Source organism: Pteronotus mesoamericanus, unplaced genomic scaffold (genome assembly GCF_021234165.1).
Source record: "Pteronotus mesoamericanus isolate MK-2021 breed Mesoamerican mustached bat unplaced genomic scaffold, CSHL_Meso_final contig_41, whole genome shotgun sequence".
Lineage (NCBI taxonomy): Eukaryota > Metazoa > Chordata > Mammalia > Chiroptera > Mormoopidae > Pteronotus > Pteronotus mesoamericanus.
This window is the reverse complement of record NW_026555152.1, coordinates 2,905,714-2,926,962: the sequence shown is the minus strand read 5'-3', so window position 1 is coordinate 2,926,962 and position 21,249 is coordinate 2,905,714. Positions and strand designations below refer to the sequence as shown.

The window sequence follows — 21,249 nt, the reverse complement described above, 5'->3', positions numbered from 1 at the left end:
TTAGTGACAGTGGTTTCCTTGTTGGAAATGAGAAAGAAGAGTCTGGAGACATGACAAGCTTCTGGGGCGCCAGCAATGTTCTACTTAATTAATTTGAATGTTCTAATTCTTGGCCTGGGTAGCTACTTCATGGGTATTTGCTAAACTATCCAAATAAGCTGGAAGCATTATGTTTCACTATAAAAAGTGTTTAAAATTGTATTATACTAGTTTATTAAGAAAAAATCTAAATTGCATAATATGATCTGAAATAATTCATTTCAATGGGTTCATGTGGTTATTGCTGGGTGAGGATTCAGTGAAATGAAGAAAAAGTATTTTCTCATTTTCTGCAGTACATGTCCTTTAATAAAAAAGGATAGAACTTGTTTAAATATTTGCTTCAATTTGATGACTGAGTCTTGATCTGTCATAGCCAGATACCTTAGTTTGAACTATAAGCAATAGCAACCAAAACCAGGTTAAATTCCTGGTTTCATTCTGTTTTCTCATTAATCATAATTTTCATTCATTTGCAACCTCAATTGCAGTTTCCCATAAGTGGACTCTGTTCAACAAAATAAACTAAGGAACAAAATAAACCACAGGCATGGAAACATGGAGCAGACTGAAAGTGACCAGAAGGGACGGGGAAGGAGAACAATGGTGGAAACAAGGGGAAGGGACTAGACAAAGAACATGTATGAAAGACCCATGGACATGGACTACAGAGTGGGAATTGACTGTGGGAGCGGGGGGTGGGGGTGGGATGGGTGGAGGGGGGTAAGGGAGGAAAAACTGAAACAACTGTAATAGAATAAACATGACTTATAAATTTAAAAAAGTATTATTAAAAAATAAAAGTGCATACAATAAAAATAAAAAAAGCAAAAAAACCTGTATAAATAGTACAATAAATATTTAATTGAACAGTAGTCTTACTTAGCCTGAAATTGGATTTTCAGGGGAATTCAGATGTATTAGAGGGAAACTGAGTAAGAAATTTGCCTTGATCTGATGAAGTTTGGATCGTGGAAGGCTGGCCGTTAAAGCAGGCTGGGCTTAAGACGAAACCCTCCTCCAGTCTCATAAGCCCCCTCCTGTTTCTGAATATACTGTCCCTTTACACCTATTTCTTTGCACATGACCCCCTTCCCTGTTATGCCCTTTTCTTCTTGATGATTCTTCTGCATATTTCACATTTGAGCTCAGATAGAACCTTCAGTGAAACCCTACCTGGCTCCTCTGAGTTTCCAGAGAGAAATCCTTATCCAGACGCCCCAGGCTGGCATCTGCTACATTATCTTGTCATTTCTTATTTACATGTCCCACTCATTGGTGAATTTCTGTAGATAAAGACTTTTTTCTTTTCACCTCGGACTCTCCAACAGCTAATACCTTATCAAGTACTATGGAGCCACCCAATAAATAGAAAATGAATTAATGAATGATAAAGGGATGGTTAGGCGCTTTCAAAGAGCGAATAGTTCAGAAAATGAAAGGGATGACATAGCCTTTGGAGTAAAACCACAGTATACTAACATGATGGCACTTATTTAATACTAACTAGACTACTTTAGGGATTTTTCTTTATTTGTATGGGGAAAATGCTTGCTGTGAAAAGCACAGTTTTATTGTGCTCTTGAATTAATATGAAAGTAACTTATTGGGTAGAATGAGACAAATCAGCTAGACCATTTCTTTCATTGTGGCTTACCAAACTAAACTACCACAGTGAGTAACACCTCAATATCTATTTGTGTAGTTTCTAATATACAAAGTATTTTTCCCACCATGGCTTACTTATTTACATTTTCTCAGGATGTGATAGATCATGCGGTGTCTTGACTCCCCTGGAGAATTGGATTATTTTCTTTCTACAAATCCATCATATTCAGGACTTTACTCATTTTGTTGTGAACAGTGTGTAACATGGTTTCTCATTACTCACTTAGGACATGCCTGTTTATTATGTGGGGGAGAGGGGTACTGAAGGAGAAATGAGAGGGAGAAAATAATATGTTTCAAAACATCAGGAATTCATGTTTGAAAGTAGATTTCATTTTCCAACACAGAAGAACATAATTAGTTAGTAATAATTACTTACTAACATTTACTCAGTGGGCAATTCTCATGTAATGTATTGTCTAATGAGGAGTATAGACCAGTAAAAGGCATTCAGCTGATAACGTAATAAAGCTGTAGCCACAGAGCTTAATAATAGCATCCAGAGACTTCTGGGTTGAGGTCTAAAGGATGAGATAGGGCAGAGTTAACTGGAGAAAAGAAGAAGCAGGAGCTGCTGCAAAGTTCTAGGAGAGAAGTGACACTGATCTGCATTAAAAAGTTGCAATGACTATCAAGAAAAAAGTGGACTAAAGAACATATATGCATGACCCATGGATATGAACAACAGTGTGGGGATTGCTGGAGGGAGGTGGGGGGCTGGGTAGAGGTGAGCAAAGAGGAAATACGTGGAGATAACTGTAATAGCATAAACAATAAAATATAATTAAAAAAAGAAGTGGACTAAATTTAGGAGAGATACAAGATGCATATTTCACAACACTTGGCATTTTATTACACATAAAGAAGTGAGAAAGAGGGAGAAGATGTGGATGAGGTCAACAATTCTGGCCTGGGCAAAAGACATATTTTACTGAGATAAGGAAGATGGAACTGAGAAGAAATTTTGTTAGGTAACAAGGAGTTCAATCTTGGGCATATTGAGTGTCATGTTCATGGGAGATATCCAAAAGGAGACATGAGATATAGGTTGGATATATACATATATCCAAAATAAAACATTTTATTTATTTGTATATGAGTTCCTAACAAGAGTTCATAAGAAGAAAACAAATAAATCATAGGGCAGGAAATTATCAAAGCAACATTTCAAGAGAATTTCCAGAACGGTACGATGAGGGTTTGCAGACTGAAAGAGTTTACCAAGTGCCCAGATTAATAAATGAAACAAGACTCACACAAGGCAGATAGCATGACATTTCACAACACTGGGGAAAAGGAAAGATACCAAGAGCTTTCCAAGAGAGCAAATAGATCACATACCAATGGTTGAAATTAAGAATGATATCGAACTTCTCCATAGCAATCCTGGAAGCTAAAAGAAAAGCTAAGTGTCTTCACAGTTCTGGGGGAAATTATTGTCATATTTGAATTCTGGATTAAGCCAAATAATTGTATGAAGATATCAGCTGTGAAAGATGTCAGAGAATATACCTTCCATACACTTTTCTCTCTAATGTAAAACAAAACAAAATGAAACAAAACAAAAACAAGTGCTCTATCAAACTAAGGAAGCAGATCAAGAAAGGGGAAAACATGAGAGGTCCAGCAAAAAGGGACCCAACATAGGAGGGAGGCAAAGGAGTTTCTCAGAATGATGATGTGGGGACATCCCAGCATGAGAGTCCTCAACAGTCCCAGGAATAACCAGTCCAGAATAAAATGGAAAATGAGGGCTCCAGGGAAACAAACCTTTTGTGTAATTGTGAGAAGAGAGTTGTGCTCTGATAGAGAGTTTTGAGGAAGGTTAGCAAAATTTATAAAAAAGCTAAGCAAACAAAAACCAAGAAGCTAGTAAGTCCAGGGAAAACAAAAAGTCATACAAGTAAGGAAGTTGCTCAGTTGTGAATAATATTTAGGTAGCTGCAACAAGATGAACAATGTATTTTGACTTAACCAAAAATTATGGTACAACTGTAGTGATGAGAGAACCTACAGAGAGCAAATTTGTCATTTTCCATAGTAGAAAGCTATTAAAATAGGTCTAAAATGTAATATCAAGAAATAGCAGTATAGACATGTTACTTAGATATATGGAGATAGGTACTAAGAAAAACCCTTAAAATGTTTGAAATGATGAGTTATTAATTGGGTACATGGAAGGTTGGACAAGATAATGTTTTTGTTTAAAGCTTATTACAGAATGATCTAGATTGCCGGATGGTCTTATGGCTGTAGTTTCAGCTGGCAACTGATTGTAAATTTGGTGACCCACTCTGTGTCATGTGCTCGCCCGGATTAGAGGAAGAGACAACTGGATTAAATTCAGGTTGGCCTCTGTAGACAGGGTAACCATGGTGGTTTTGCTCATTAGAGCAAGAGTGTGGGCAAGAGGATAGCAGAGGTCAAGGAAATTGGAATCAACTTTAAATTGGATAAGAAAGGAGGTGAAGACAGAAGCCCAGTAGTTTGGATATAAAGGGATTTGTCATCTAGATCAGAAAAATTAACTGATGGAGTAGCAATAACGTGATGAGACGGTATTCTAAAAGTGGGGTATGTGGGTTTCAGAGGTGAAGTTCAGATAATGACAAGGTTCACGGTGATGCCCAGAGGTCCTGATTAAAAATCCCTGGCAGGAGTAGTAGATGTCAGAAGGCTGAGAGGCTGGAATATCAGATGAATTGTACACGGAGTCACTGACATTACCAGGATGACGGCAGGACCTGGGGTAAAGGGAAGACCACGTGCTTGGTGGTGGCAGGCAGCAGTGTTAGAGTACACCACCATCAATTTGGAACCTCAGTAGAAAAGCAGGTTTTAAAAAAAAAAAAGTATTGATTTTTTTAGGGAGGGAGAAAGAGAAAGAATGAGGGAAACATCAGTTTGTTATCTTACTGATGCATTCATTGGTTGATACTTTTATGTGCCCTGGCTGGGGATCGAACCCACAACTTTGGTGTACTGCGATGACGCTCTAACCAACTGCACTGCCCAACCAGGCAGAAAAGCCGTTTAACTCAAGCATGGAAGCTTCAGGTTCTGCTGGGGTATTAGATAGTTTACAAGGGACTTCCTGACTTGAATGCAAGTTGGATGAGGAGTATGAGTGGCAGCCATGCTCTGAGAGAGGTTGAGGACAAAAGTGGGAGAGGGAGGTTTATGGACGAGTGAGGAATCCACTGTAGACCAAGAGGCCAAAGACAAAGGTTGGGACAAGGGGATGGAAAGACAAAGAGACAAAGACAAAAGACAAAGGTTGGGAGAGACAAAGGTTGGGACTGGGGATGGAAAGGATTTAGGGATTCACAGGCCTCCAGCTTTAGACAAGTAGCTTGAGCCATTTCCTGGTGTCTTGGTCACATCGCAAAATAAAAGCATCTATGTTCTCCTGCCTTCTCTCCCACCTCTGCTCTAAGCATTCTCACCCCTGCTCTATCCCACGTACCTGAATGCATCATGCTTCCAAATGTATTGTGCAGACAGGCACTAGGACTCATTTCTCCTCAGGACTAGCTGAGGCCATTTCAGTGGCAGGCAGCCACAGTTTCAGATCTTGACTCAGCAACGTACTGGTCAACATGTCTATTGCTGCAACCTCCACACCTTCAGTTTCTTCATTTGCAAAGTAACGATACCAGTAATAACACCAACAGTGTTTGGAGTGGGGTAAAGTAAGATAATATACAAGTACACAGAAGCAACTACAAGTGGCACCTGACACTTATAAATGCTTATGATAAATACACTCCACAAAAATATAACCTTCATGACAGTTCACACACCTCTCTTTCACTGGAATAGCACCTGATGCATACTTGGAGCTTAAAAATGAAAGAATAAGAAGATATTTGTAAAGGTTTTGTACATATATATGTCAAAAAAAACCCCGCTCCTTCATTCTTCTTTCCTAATATTTTTATAACAATTTTCAGAGTTAAATTATTCCTTAGTCTTACCCCAGACAACAATTAAGTATCGTATAGTCTATACTATAAGTCTAATTTTTGTAGGCCTCTCTGAAAATGACCTTCTTTACACTCTTTTATAGTCCCAGCTAGTGTCTACCCTCAAGTGTGCAAGTGGAGTGAAGCCTAAATCGGTTAAAATGCACCCTCCCCTCAAGTATAGCTCAATATTCAGTTTCCCCTCATTGAGTCCATTCTTCACCAATGTCAGATATTCCTTTTGATTTTTTAAAATTACTATTGGCAGCTAAAAACCGTTTCTTTCTCCTCCTGTCCCTTGACTCCTTGGGAGTATCCTCTCTCTGCCTCCCTCCTTCCTCCCCTCCTCAATTCATCCAAGTTCCTCTTTTGTTTGAGATATTCCTATCTAGATAACATTTCCTATCTTCATTCTATTTAATCCCCATAAATCTTTTCTTGAAATGTTCCCCATTCTATTCATCTTATGAGTGACATGAGAATCCTTATTCCTTGATTACAGCATTTATTTTTTTTCTATTCACTTCCTTTCAGCTACGTTGGCACAATAACAATCACTTGCATTGTTGCCACATTTGCATTTCACTTTTCTCCTTGGTCCTCTTCGTCTTCCTCCCCCGGTTTCCACTTCCTGTCTGGGAGTGGGCCCCTGGGGCGGGGGCGGGGCCGGGGGGAGGGGGAGCCGTGCTACCTGTGCTTTCACAGCTGTGTGGAGTGAGGATGTGAGATGGGTGAGGGATAAAGTCTGTTGCTATGTATATTCCTTTATCCTTTCTTGTTTGTTATCTTCCCTTACTTATACTAGATTTACTTGCAGGAATTTGTGGCCTATTGTATGTGGAGTTAAGAGACTGAAAAAGTTCCCTTTGCTCTTTTTTTGATGGGTTTATTTCTTTTCATGAAACAAGTATATCGCAGTCTTCTAACTGTTATCTTGAATCTAACTTTCCCCCCATTTGATGTGATCAGTGAGGATCCAGCATTAGCCACTGTCATTTGTCATTACATATTTTTCCTCTATGACAGCCTCATCCTCAGAGTGAGCCCATCATCCTTGGACGGGCAGCTTCAGTCATTCTCGCGGTTCTTGTGCAGCTGGTCTTTGCTTTAAGCGTCCACAATGAACAGGTTCTTAGTCACTTTTATGGTATCCAGTTCAGAAATAAAACACAACATGCATAATCTCCCAGTTGTTGTCAAAGTCATTCATGTCACTGTGGAAGACCTTTGAAAAGCTAAACTTGCACATTTTCTTTTCTTTTTCTCTCCTCTCCTCTCTTTTCTCTCTTCTCTTTCCTGAGGAGCTGTGTATGGCTTGCCAAGCAGTATCCTTCAACTTTTAGGACTTCAGGATGCTTCTTGCTGCTCTACTGATGATGAAACATTTTAGGACCACTTGGATTTGTAGTACATGGAATTGGGTGACTGTTACCCATGATGGTGTTTCAAATGAAACTCTATGTCTCCTCTGAGACCAAAGTGAGACTGGCATTTCTTTCCATTTCTGCTGCCTTCTTCCATCCTTTGTATGTATATACTCTTATACACAGCTCTGAACCTCCATGTACATAAGGGACACTGACTAGTATTGACCCATTACAGCCCCATGAGACAGGAGCATGGACATGTATTTATTAAGGAGCTATTTTCTCTGGCTACCACTGTATAATTCAGGTCTTGTTTGGTTGCGAGTTAGAGAAGCCTAATTCAGCCTGCCTTAGGCAAAAAGGAAAGCAAAAGATCAGAGAGATCTTGACTTACATAACTGAACATTTCAGGTGACAATGCTAAAGTGAGGGATGGGTTGAACCCAGGTACTTGAACAGTGTTGCCGTGAATACTTTTCCATCTCCTGGCCCTTCTTTTCACTCTGGTGGCTTCTTCTTCACAAAGATTCTCCCCAACTGGAGACAAAGATGGTCAACAGCAGTTCAGACTTCACATTCCACCAGCTTAGTCATCTATCAGAAAACGAATTCTTTTCCAATAGTTCCAGCAAAATTCCCAAGGTAGGTCTCTTATTATTCCAACTCAGATATTGCTTTCATTCTCAAACCAGAACCACTGTGAGGCACAGCTCTGATTAGGCAGGCTGGGTCACCTGCCCACCTACAGATCCAGGTGGGTCAGCAACCACAGGGACCAGCATTGGTACCATTAAAAGAAGCTGGTCAGACCAAAAAACAAGAGATGCCTACTAGAGGCATATAGTCTGCACTGGAGGAAGAAGATAAGATAACTGAGTGGGGTCTAAGGAAAGACTGATATTCAAGAGGAGTTGGAAAATTTAGAAAAAGCTACATAAATAAGTGACGGGGCCCAGAGGACTAATTAATATAGGCCAAGCACTTAGTGCCTTTTTGGTGAGTAAAAAAGTTTTCCTTATGTATTAATTCAGTTAGAGAAGGTGTGATAGGCTCAGTAATGGCCCCCAAATAGTTCCATGCTTTAATCACTAGAACCCATGAATGTCACCTTACATGGCCAAGGGACTTTGCAGAGGTAATTAAATTAAGAGTCTTGAGATGGAGAGATTATCCAGAATTATCTGGATAGACCCAGTGTAATTACGAGGGTCCTTATGAAAGGAGGTGGGAAGAGTGTGAGGAGGAGATGTGATGACACTAACAGAAACTGGAATGATGTGCTTCAAAGACAGAGGAAGGCACCACAGGCCAGGGAACACTGGAAGCTGGAAAGGCAAGGACACAGTTCTCGCCTGGAACCTCCAGAAGCACCAGCCCTGACAAAACATTCAGTCAGCCCGCAAGACTGAGTTCATGCTTCTGACCCCCAGAACTGTAAGAGAATAAAGTTGTGTTGTTTTAATCCTCTAAATTAGAGGTAATTTGTTCCAGTGGCAACAGAAAACTGATCCAGAAGCTTCAGAAATGAGAAGTGAGCTAAATTTCGGGGTGCTCAGGAGTAGGCCAAGCAGATAAGGGAGAGCTGAAAGCTGTCCAGCCTAAGGGAACAGCATAAGCAAAGACACAGAGCGTCAACCAGAAACTGTGGTGGCACAGCAGGGGTGAGTGGGAGAGGAAATGAAATCCTGGAGGTGGCTTATCCCATGCCACAGAATTGGGTCTTCCTTCTGAAGGTCACAGAAGGCTTTGGAAAGGCTCCTCGAAGGACAGCCATGGGATCTGGTTAATGATTAAGAAAGATCATCTGGCAGTGGTGAGGGGAAGGGGTTAGGTAAAGATGAGGAAGATAAGACACAAGACAGAGAAATCACTCAGGAGATGTTTCTAGTTGCCCCCGTCTCCCAAAGAAAGGATAGAGACTGAGGTGAGGTAAAAAGTGAGACTGGATGAAGGGCCAGATTCAGGAGCTACAGGAGAGGCAAAGTCAGAAAGACTTAGTGACTAATTAGACATGGGAGGATAAGGAAGAGGATTCACTGGCTTCTGGCTTCAGTGGCTAGGGGAACAATTGATTAGGAAAGAACATACTGGAAGGGGAGTGGATTTGAGAAGGTAATTAATCCCTTTTGGTATATGATGATTTGGTCATTCAGTAGGTAAGTGGTAATGTCTAGCTGGTAGCCATGAACAGGTGTGACTCTTAGGAGAGATGTCTGGGCCCCACTAGACTGGAAATACCAGGCCTTACATTCATCAGTATGTAGAGCTGAGTGCTGCAAGCCTGTTGAGTAGGCAAGTTCATCCAGGAGAGTGGACGGGAGAACACCGAGGCAGAAACCTGGGACAGCTTCACTCACGCAGAAGAAGGGAGGGAGCAGGAGCCAGGGAGATGGAGGACAGTGTCCGGAGTGCGGCAGGAGAACCACGAGGCCAACACTGCTCTGGCACTTCTGGTAACTCAGAGGCCTTACTCTTAAATGAAAGCTGATAGTTACTTAAAAATATTTGGCCTGAGTCTAGGTCACAAGAAAACTGCAAAAAGAGCTGAAAGTCTGGACTGATTGCTGCGATTTTCCATCAAGAACTCCCAGAACCACACAGGAATCTTCCAGGCAGGGCTGTGTCCCTGGGGGCGGAGGGCCTGGTGAAACATGATCAAAGTAATTTCTGCAGAATTGGTTGTACTACACTGGTTTCCCTCCTTCTCCTTTCATGAATCAAACTATTTTCAGAAGCCTATTAAAATAAAAAGTAAAAGCTCCTCAATACTACGGCTCAGAAGTCATCTTTATTAAAAATTTGGTGCCTGTCTTTCAGATATTTTCACATATTTACAACCATAGACATACTTTCTTTGTTATTTATCATGGGCAGCTCTCATGCCAGAACAATATAGAGCTCACTTATTGATTTTAAGGGCTGCATAGTACTTTGTAGTATGGACATACCATAATTTATTTACCTGTTCCCCAATGTACATTTTGGTTATTTACACTTCTTTATTATTGTGCATAGTATATTAAGTATCTTTTACCATACATTTTTCATACTCATGCCAGTGTTCTAAAAAGAGATTTGTAGAAGCAGAATTGCCAAATCAAGTATATCTATATTTAATTGATAGAAGTTGCAAAATTGTACTCCATGAGAGCTGTATGGAAAATGTCAAAACTTACAAACATGCATATTTAGTTTTCTTTTAAAGTACTGTGTGGAGTGCAGACTTTCCCTTTAACATTTCCCTGCTTAGCTCCCAGGAGGCTTGGTGCTTTTTCATACTTGTTGATACCTGAAATCCAAGCAAAGGGAAGGAATGGAAGAGCAAGTTTAGCCATTGGTACAGATTGGTACTCTGAAGGGTAGGTGTGCCATCAGTGTGGAGTGCTGGCTGGGCTTTCAGAACCCCCAGATGCAGCCTCTGTGAGCCCTAGAATGCTTGCACAGAACCTGTCTTGAAAGGAGCCTGGTGGGAGGGGAAGGGAAAGGATGGGCATCCACTGAACCACCCCTTTTTGCAGGGAACGGTATGTATGGCCCACCAGTTGAAGTTTGTGTTCTAGTGGGGAAGGTAGACAATAAACAAACAGATAAGTGTGTAATATATTTGGGGGTAATGGGGAATGCTGTGGAGAAGAACGAAGAAAGTGAAAGGGAGAGCAACAGCAGGCAGGAAGACTGTTTCACCCAGAGGGTCAATCACAGCTTCTCTGAAGATGGCCGTTTGTGCAGAGAGTACTGAATGCATGGATAAAGGAACCATGTACAGAAGGAACTCAGGTTAAAGTTCCCAGAATAGAAGAAACCATGACACATTTAAGTACTGGCAAGGCTGCATTATGGCTGGAGTGTGTAAGCAAGAGGCAGAGTGATGTCAGCACGTGTATTAGTCAGGGTTCTTCAGAGAAACACAACTGATAGGATATATACGCATATAGAATGTAATATGCATATGTAATATGAAGACATATATATGTGCGTATATATTTATATATGAAGGCCCCAAAAACCTTATAAAAAATGTGTATTTATTCTTACATGTTTAAACTTTAGTCACCTTCGAAGTACTCTCCATTTGATGCAATACAGCTATTGAGACCTTTTTACCACGGCTCAAAACAGTTTTTGAATTCATCAATTTTGATGCTTTTTAGTGCTTCTGCCATTTTTTGTTTCACCTCTTTCGCATCAGCAAAATGTTTCCTTTTGGGATTTTTTTCATCCAAGGAAACAACAACAAAAAAATTGCTTGGGGCAAGATTGGGTGAATAGGGAGGGTGAGGCACAGGGGTCATGTCATCTTTGGTCCAAAACTGCTGGACACTCAGCATGGTGCTCTGAAATAGTCAAGCACATTAAAAAGGTCTTCAAAAAAAAAAAATCACTGGAGCCAAACACAGACTCTCACAACAACACCAGCTGGTGCACTGATGCAGATGGGTTCCTAGAACACTCACCCAGCGGGGGAAGCCTATACTACAAAAGGCCTGCCCTTCAGAAGATAGTTCTATTTGGAGAGGATGGTATCCCCCCTCATATATGAAGCACATGTATTCTTGATATAATTTATGTATTATGTTTTATATATATATACATATATATATGTATATATATGAAATTTTGGAAGCTAAGAAATCCTGAGGTCAAAAAGCTGAGGACCCAGGACAGCCAATGATTTAAGTTCAGGTCTGAGGGCAGAAGGAGACTTATGTACCAGCCCAACCAATCAGGCAGGTGAAGTTCCTTCCCTCTCAGCCTTTTGTTCTTCTCAGGCCTTCAACAGATTGAAGAGTCCCACTCACATTAAGTAAGGCCATCTGCTTTACTCAGTCTATCAGTTCAGATGTTAATCTCATCTAGAAACACCTAGAATACAAGTATACTCAGAATAACATTTGACCAAATGTCTGGGCACCTCATTTACCCAGTCAGGTTGATCTACAAAACAGACCATCACAGTGTGTCTGTGAAGCAGCCAGGACCAGGTCATTTGGGGTGGTGATGTCCACTATACTGGCCACCAGCCCATGAGCAGTTATTGAGCATTGAAAGGTAACCTGTGCCATGTCGAAGTGGTATGGAATGTGTTGGGTCAAATAAAATACATTATTACAATTAATTTCACTGTACTTCTTACTTTTGAAATATGTTACCAGAAAATTTAAAATTGCATAAAGGGCTCCTATTATATTTTGGGACAAGGTGGCAGCATAGGTAGATATACTTTGCTTCCTCACACAACCAAAAGAAGGACAACAACAAATTTAAAAACAAAAAATAACCAGAACTGCCAGAAAGTTGAACTGTATGGAAGTCCAACAATCAAGGAGTTGAAAAAGAAACATTCATCCAGACCGGTAAGGAGGGCGGAGATGGGCATCTGAGGCAGAGAGGCCCTGTGGCAAGGCAGCAGCTAGAGGACCAGGCTGTTGAGGTGGCAGCTGGCAGAATGGGTGGTCCCATATTTGCATAAGGGTAAACTGGAGGAACAGCTAGGGATTGAGACAGACCTCGCAATCCAGGGTTTCAGTGTGGGAAAAGAAAGCCTCAAAACCTCTGGATGTAAAAACATGTGGGGGTTGTGGCAGCTGGATAAACTCCCAGCCTCACAGGAGAGTTCATTGGGAAGACCCACAGGGTCCTAGAATGTACAAAAAACCCCATCCACCTGGGAATCAGCACTAGAAGGGCCCAATTTGCTTGTGGGTAGCGGGAAAAATGACTGCAAGCTGGCTCAGAGCCAAGCAAGTAGCATTCTTCCCTCTCAGACCCCTCCCCTACAGAGAGCGTCATAACTCAGCAACCTGGATTGCCCCAACCTGGCGAATACCTAAGACTCCACCCCTTCCAATGTGACAGGCATGCTGAGACAAAGAAATATGGCCCAAATGAAAGAACAGATCAAAGCTCCAAAAATAGAACTAAGCAATGAACAGATAGCCAACCTATCAGATGTACAATTCAAAACACTGGTAATCAGGATGCTCACTGAATTGGTTGAGTATGGTTGCAAAATGGAGGAAAGAATGAAAGCTATACAAAGTGAACTGAAGGAAAATATACAGGGAACCAACATTAAAGGGAAGGAAACCGGGACTCAAATTAATGATTTGGAGCAGAAGGAAGAGATAAACATTCAACCAGAACAGAATGAAGAAACAAGAATTTGGAAAAATGAGGAGAGGCTTAGGAACCTCTAGGACAACTTTAAACTATCCAACATCTGAATTATAGGGGTGCCAGAAGAAGAAGAGAAACAGCAAGATATTGAAAACTTCTTTGAAAAAATAATAAAGAGAATGTCCCCAATCTGGCCAAGGAAATAGATGTCCAGGAGATCCAGGAAGCTCAGAGAATCCCAAAGAAGTTGGACCTAAGCAAGCACACACCAATCACATCATAATTAAGTTACCCAAGATTAAGGGGAGGAGAGACTCTTAAAAGCAGCAAGAAAAAAAGAGAGAGTTACCTACAAAGGAGTTCCCATAAGACTATCAGCTGATTTCTCAAAAGAAACCTTGCAGGCAAGAAGGGGCTGGAAAGAAGTTTTTAAAAGCAAGGACCTGTATTCAAGATTCCTCTATCCAAGCAAAGCTATCATTTAGAATGAAAGGACAGATAAAGTGCTTCCCGGATAAGGTCAAATTAAAGGAGTTCATCATCACCAAGCCTTTATTATATGAAATGTTAAAAGGACTTGTCTAAGAAAAAGGAGATCAAAAACTATGAATAGTAAGACAGAGGGGAAGGAGAAGGGGAAGAATGGGGGAAAAGGTACAGGGACTAAGCAGTATAAATAGTAGGCACAAAATAGGCAGGGGGAGGTTCAGAATAGTATAGGAAATGGAGGAACCAAAGAACTTAAATGCACAACCCATTGACATGAACTAAGGGGGGCAATGCTGCGGGGCTGGAGTGGTGTAGGGTGGAGGGGAATCAAGGGGAGGAAAAAAATGGGACAACTGTAATAGCATAATCAATAAAATATATTTTTAAATAGGGGCTCCTATTATATTTCTATTGGACAGTGATGGTCTACAGGGCCTTGTGGTATGGCAAGAAGTTGACATTTCACCTTGAGTGTCCTGGGAGGTGGTGGGAGGGGTTTGAAATTGGGAATGACTTGCTCTAACTTATACTTTAAGCAATTCAGCTGCTGCTGTGGAGGGACACAGTGCAGGGGGCAGGAGTGGAGCAGCAGAGCAGGCAGGAGGCTGCCCAAGGAGGCAGAGGGGTGACAGTGACATGGGCTCTGCAGAGCAGCGCAGGGCAGGGATGTGGCCAGACCGGGGGAGTGTTCCCAGAGGAGAGTCAGCAGGCTGACAGGCTGAATGGGGGCAGGGAGCAGAGAAACAAATCAAGGTAACTCCTGGTGTTTCTGACCTGAGCACAGCAAGCAAATGCACCATTTACTGAGATGTGAGAGACTCAGGTATGTTAACTAAGTGCCATAAAGCAATTGTGGGTGGGAAGAAAAATAGAGGGATACAAAAAAGAATTCAGGCCTTAGAAGATTCAAACAACAAGATTAAAACAGGTTGTCCAAAAGCAGTAAAACAGAAAAGATGAAGACAGGTCTGTGATGGAGAAGCCAAAGGCAGGTGGCCTAGGATGGATAGGGGCTGAGGCAGGGCTGATGGCCTAAGGGAAGCAGTGGCCCAGTCAGGCCAGAGAAGAACGAGAGAGGAGGAGGAAGGATCCAAGCACCTGCCTCCCTCCCCAAACTCTGGAAACAATCCCCCCGCCCCCCGCAGTCATATAGGTACACACACACTTGCATGTACATAGATGTACAGATAATCTATAATAGTGCTCTTAAAGCTGAAAAGGGAAAGTTAACATATTTGAACACATTAAAATTGCATCTAACCACAGTACAACAAAAGATTCTATAGATCAGTTTTAAAAAGTGAAAGGCTGGAAAATATAATTTGTGCTGTAGTCAAAGGATTAATGTCCAGAATACATGAAGAGTCTGTACCCATCAGGAAGAAAAACAGGCAATGGGTTTAATTAGGCAATTTTCAAATAAAAAAAAAAATGCACATGACTAATATGAAAAGACTCTAAGTGTCACAGGTGGGCACAGGTAACCAGGTTCTTGGTGATCGTGGACAAAAAAATGGAACCAAACACACAGAGTTTATAGCAGAAAGCGAGAAAAAGCAGATTTATTAAGCCACACAGAACATGGGAGCAGGCCAACTCTGAGCAGAGCAGAGCAGAGCAGAGCAAAGCCGAGGAGAGCCTAGCAGCCTAGCAGCAGCAGCCGCAGCAGCAGCAGCCCCGAACTCAGGGGCTAGAGGACTTTTATTCCTTTAGGGTAGGTCCCCCCACAATGCTAATTTACTATAAGGCTATTATAATGAAGCAGGGGTCAGGTATCTTCTGCATCTTCTGCACAGGTGCATTCCTGATTAACTAGGATTTAATGCTTTTCCAGATGCAGAAACTACCAGTCTTAGAACAGGGTCTCTGCCCTTTATCCATGTTCTTTATCTTAGCCCCGGGGCACCTCTGGAGTTTCCTGCTTCCTGACTATCTCCTGCCTCATAAGTATCTCACAAAATTTAAAGTCATTGAGACTTCAATGTCAGTAAGACATGGGGCATGTGGAAAGAGTTGCTCTCACACACTCTTGGCTGGGTGTGCAAATTAGTACCTTCTTTGGAGGACAATCAACTATGTCTAGCAATATTGCAAATGAGCAAAAGCACTTCTATGCATTTGTCCTGTAAAGATACTGGTACATGTGTGCAAAGAAACAAGTAGAAGAATGGTTATTGTCACACATTTAGCCATTTTAATAGCCAAAACTTGCCAACACTCTAAATGTTCATCAATAAGAAATGGGGAAATGAATTATGGTACATCTTTGCCCATTAATACAATGTGGCATTTTAAAAAAATCTATAAATACATATGAAAGAGGTCTTTTAAAAATGTGAACAGGTAAAAAGAAATTGCAGTGTGTGATTTGTTCAGTTAATTAATAGTTGTATTTGTAAATGTGCAGACTTATTTATAAATATCTAGACAAAGATCTGGAAGAATAATTGCCAAATTGCCAGCAGTGATTGTCTCTGGATGAGGAGTGGTTGCAGGGTTTGGGGTGGAAAAGTAGACATTCGTGCTCTGAATCTGAGGAACTGTCACCAAGGTTTGTTTTGGAAATGATCTAATAAACTGTGCTGAAGTGGAGGCAGGTCTAGGTTCATCCAAGCCTGTGTAATTTCTCCAATCTTCCACCCATTGAGCTTTGGCTTTCTGATGAAGGTGATGTGAAGGTGAGTGTCTGTGCCCAGCACACAGGGAGAATTGGCTCCATGTGCCCCACACTCAGTTTACCCCATTCTGTTGGGGCCAGCCCTGGGGGCACAAAGGTCTTGCAGAGGGAGCTCAAAGGCCTCATAGGTCACCTGTGTGGACCAACTGCATGAAAATTAACTAGACACAGACCAAGTCCCCCGTGGCTCAGCCCTCAATGCTGGAGCCATTTGAAGTTACGTTCAGTGACAACTTCCTTCCATGTCTTCAGAAAATTAGTTTCTGCAGAGAGAGGCGGGCAGGTCAGATTGCTGGCTAAGGACAGGACAATTTTAATTTCCAAATAGTTCGTGAGAGTCATTGGGGCGCTGGGGTTCTGTAACCTCTGGAGACAGTTTCATCAAATCAGAGTCAACAGTTCCCTTTGCTATAAGCGTGTGTCATTCCTCAAGTGCAAAGGGTGGTGACCATAGCAACAAATCATCCAGACATGACTTTGTTCTGTTTGCCTTTTGTTAAACCTCCCTTTCCACAAACAGCCTGTGTTACTCTTCCAATTGTAACTAGTTTGCTTTCTTTTGGTTTCTCTTTTTAAACTATGTATAGGAACAAAGAAAGAACTACAAAAAGATCAAGATTCTAATAAGCCTGCTGTTTCATCCCCGAAGAGAGTGGCAGCTTCAACCACCAAGCTTCACTCACCAGGTATTTGGGAAATATGACCTGTCTTATTTGGGGAGAAGACTTGAACTTGGAGTATATTTGTTCTGGTGTTATTAATGGAGCAATGCCAGGACATGTGATATGAAGGATTGTTCGGGACTGACATGCATACACTGTTGTGTTCTGACTCTAGATGAAATGAACCAGCTGTTGGCAGCATTTTCACCAAAAATGTTATTATCATGCTACATTTAAGTATCCTTTCTGTATAGGGGTATCTGCTATTCCAACAGCATGTAGAAATAATTTATAATTGAAAAACAGACTTTGAAACTCTAACCTTAAGAGATAATATTTTCTAAAAGGAAGAAACACAGAGCAACAATGTATATCAAGTACTTGTTATTTTGTCAGTGAGGAAGCCATTTCTTTACATTCAGATACAAATAAGCTACCTAATCTCACTTGAAAGTTGAAAATTATTTATTATGGAAATTCATATTGTAAGGCATTAATCCCTTTGTAGAATAGAATGCAATATAACCTCAGAGCATTTTGTTAAGCACAAAAATAGTACCAAATCAACAGCTCATGTCTGAGTTCTTACTGTATGCCAGACACTGTCTTAAGCTCTTTTAACAGGATTGATATGTTTATTTCATGCCCACAGTAACCTCTGAGGCAGTGTTCTACCCTTTACATATGATGAAATCAAGGTACACAGATGCTCATTAATTTGCCCAAAGCTATAGGAAATAAGCAATAGAGTCTTGCTTTGAACTCCCAATGCTCAGAATCCCAAAACTGCATCCTTAGTTTTTCTTTCTGATTAATTGTTAATCTTTCTGATTAATTGCTCTGCTATTAATCAGAAAGCTTGGAGAATAGAAAACATTAATATTTCTAGTTAACTAAAAATGTAAAAGAAATAAACCAAAGCCATGACAAAGCTGGGTGCCTAACAGTGGGGGAGATCAGATGGAGGAGCCTGTGTAAATGTGGAATTTGTGACAGACAACACCCTCCCGGACGAATTAGCAAGAGAAACAAAGCTCCCCCTGCAGTAGGAGCCTGACTGGTCGCAGTGTTGGCTCTTGAAAAGGTGAGAACAGGAATCGCCCTCCCTTAGGAATTCCTTACCTGATACCTGCCCTGCTGAAATTTGAAAACTGGATTCCTTGCTACCCTTGTGGTCTGAAAATTCAATTCAAAAATTCTATAGGATTTGTGTCCACTTAGGAAAATAAAAGTGAAATTATTACAGACACAAGGAAATAAACCACTATGCGTAAGGTCCTTATGTTCTCGGAGAAGTAAAGGTATTGTGTACTTTTAGAATTAAAGTATATATATTAAAATTTCTAGGACAACCAATAAGATAGAGTATATAGTTCTAAAACAGAATGGAAAAAGTTGGGATGAGGAGTAAAAGTATTTTCAATCAGTGCGAACGTAGGCAAAAAGGGGAAGAAAGACAAAGTAGATAGTGGGAAGAAAAGGGGAAATTAGAAAGGGAGGCAGAGACGGAGATGGGAGAAATGGGAAGAATAAAATATTAGAAATGAACTAAAAAATGTCCTAATGAATGTACCTGAACAAAACTGTACATTAGATCATTTCTGCCCTCACCTAGGCTGAGGACTGGCTGGAAAGACATCTCCCACCCCTACCATCCCTTTACCCTCGCCTCCACTGGCCAGCCCCAGGCAAACAGTGTCAATACTAAGTGGGAGAAGAGAGTGCTACTGGACTCAGTTTTCTGAAACAAATTTAGATCAGTTTAAAAACCATGAAGCCTGTCTAAGACCACACCGGACTCAGCCCTTGTGCCCCTGGGGCTGTCCTGCTGGTGCCAAACTGCAAGAAGCAGGTTGGCTTTCTGTTGGGATGCCGGCCCAACTCATGAAACGCTTTCCTAAGGCTCTCAGAGCTGTGTCCTGTGAGACTTTTCTTTCTTGTTTGCAAGGGTTAAATGTCATGAGCCTTCTCTGGTGTAAATATGCAGGTTTCAATGCTGCATTTTGTTTGTTATCATGTCAGTTAAGCTTCCAGCTTTAAGATTAAACTAAGCTTTTACATCCATTAGAATCCTCTGGATAGTGCCAGATGGCTGCATATGAATTTTTAATATTCTCTTTCCACTTTCTAGGGTTGTTCTTCTCCCCAGTGCTCAGCCTTTGTACACACAGGGCTTGTATTCAGCCTTGTGAGACTATAAGATTACTGGCTTTTTCCTCTGAGTTGCCAGCTGTCACTGAAGTCATCATAAAATCTATCTGCCCCTAACCAGCATTCTGGAGCCAGCAGGATGGCTAAAGAGAAATTGTGATTGGGGCAAGATCGAGATAACAGGAGGATGTTCTAGATTTAGCATGCATCCCCAAACCCATGAGGTCTGTTGGAGATGGTGTAGAGGGGATCAGCAATGGGTTTATGTGGGCATCAGTGCTCTGAGGCCTGGGAGCAGAGGAGGTACTCAGTAAAAGCTGTCAAGTATTTTGGCCCCTTCCAAAGCACACAACATAAAGCATGCATGTTAAGTCAGCTGTCTGTGGGTCATGGGAAGACACTGGTCTGAGTATTCTGCTCCTATATTTCATATCAAAGAGATTCACTGGGGATAAGCTTCATCGACAACTGGGAGGTTTACAAGGGGCAAACAGTAAAAAAAAGAAAAAAAAAGCTGGTATTTCTACTCTTTTTTCACTTCAATTAAAGACTCTAGAATCATCGACAGGCCCTATTTTGAAGGTCTTTATTCATTAATGTCAATGTCCTAGGTCAACTGGGTGGAAATCAGGATAGTGGAGGAGGCCAGAGCTTTGATTGTTTTGAAAAGAGGCTGAACACATGGAAGGAGGCCTTGCCTGACTGCAGAGAGAGGTTGCTGGCATGCCCACCGGCTCTAACTGCCAGCCACCCCAGGAGCAATGTAAACACCACAAGGGACAGGAAGGGAAGTGGTAACCAAACTTTTCAACACGTGGAAGTGTCTTTGGGGACACGGTGTGCCTCTCATTAAAGTGTACATGATGGCTCTTCCAGAGAAATCTCGAGTGAGCCGCCATCACCACGCCCATCCAGTGCCGACAGGTGCTCCGCGCATTCCATGCGGCCACTGCCATGCAGTTTCTCATGTCATGGTCCAATTAGCCCCTTACTTCCTAAGCAGATTGTCATTTAGCTTCATTATAGTTGGCTCTTAAGAGAAGACAGCAGAAGCACACAAAATCCTCCTTAAATTTTAATGACACAGGTGAAAGTGGCTATGTGTCAACCATCTTTCAGCATAAGCTCTCCATCCCCAAGACGGTAGGTGAGCCTGAGCTGCTGTCCTTGTGTACCATCCTGGGGATGGCCTCACACTGGGCACAAGTGACAGAACAACACTTTATGGAGTTAGCTAAAGAAGTACTTAAAAATTGACAGCACAAGAGAGAATACTGTTTTTAGTGAGGACCAAAACTACACTGATGACTGTAAAGTGATTATTAGTCCTAGGCAAAGTTTTATTTGATATATTTTGAAAATGGCAGGACCCTTTTTCTTTTATTTAAAAGTGGTAGAGAACTCTACAGCCATCCTTGTTTCTCTGTATTTCCTTCTTACAGTCTTAGCACTGGGTCCAGACCTTTAGCCTACACTGGGGCATTAGTTGGGTGTCACTGTGTAGCCAGTCAGGAGTCCCAAACAAGGATTGGCTTCATAAGGTAATTTGGTACCACAAATAAGCTAAACTTTTGCTTGGTGTGTTGATACCAAAAGCTGATATTCTCAGGGGAGCCTCTATCAAAAACGTGCATTTTTTTGGCCCCAGGAACAGAAATGTGGAGTGAGTATACCGACATTCAATAGGATGCTGAAATTGAGTGTGTGAATTAAAGCAGTTATGTTACATACGCATTCGAGGATGCCATTAGATGAGACCCAAAGAGGCATTGGGCAGTTGAGACTTAAATGTCATCTTGAGCTAAGGAGAAAAGGGGTAGGATTGTGGTTTGAGACTTCAAAGAGCAGGAAGACCATTCACATGGAGATGGAAAGTAAATGTTTAGTAGACAAACGCTTGCTAGGCCATTTTAACAATGGGACACAGAGAGGACTTTGATCAAAGGGGCCTTGCTGGGTCCCTCTCTGTCCATCACACCTGGTTCAGATTAAACTACAGTTCTCTATGGCAATGGCTCCTTCCTGGAGCAGGTCCTCTGTCTAAATTCCTTTAGACAGGTAAAAGGGGAGGGTCAAAGGCTCTTTTGGGGTCTTTTGTTCCTTAATAACCAGTT

At 41.5% G+C, this 21,249-nt stretch overlaps 1 protein-coding gene across 1 annotated transcript in view; it reads left to right on the top strand.

Annotated features, from left to right (window-relative positions):
* The window catches only part of MTUS2 (microtubule associated scaffold protein 2), a 632,886-nt gene that overhangs the window by 468,079 nt on the left and 143,558 nt on the right, over positions 1 to 21,249 (top strand). The window contains exon 7 of the mRNA XM_054577117.1: positions 16,910 to 17,008. Coding sequence (XP_054433092.1) covers positions 16,910 to 17,008 — 99 coding nt within the window. The remainder of the gene's footprint in view (positions 1 to 16,909; positions 17,009 to 21,249) is intronic.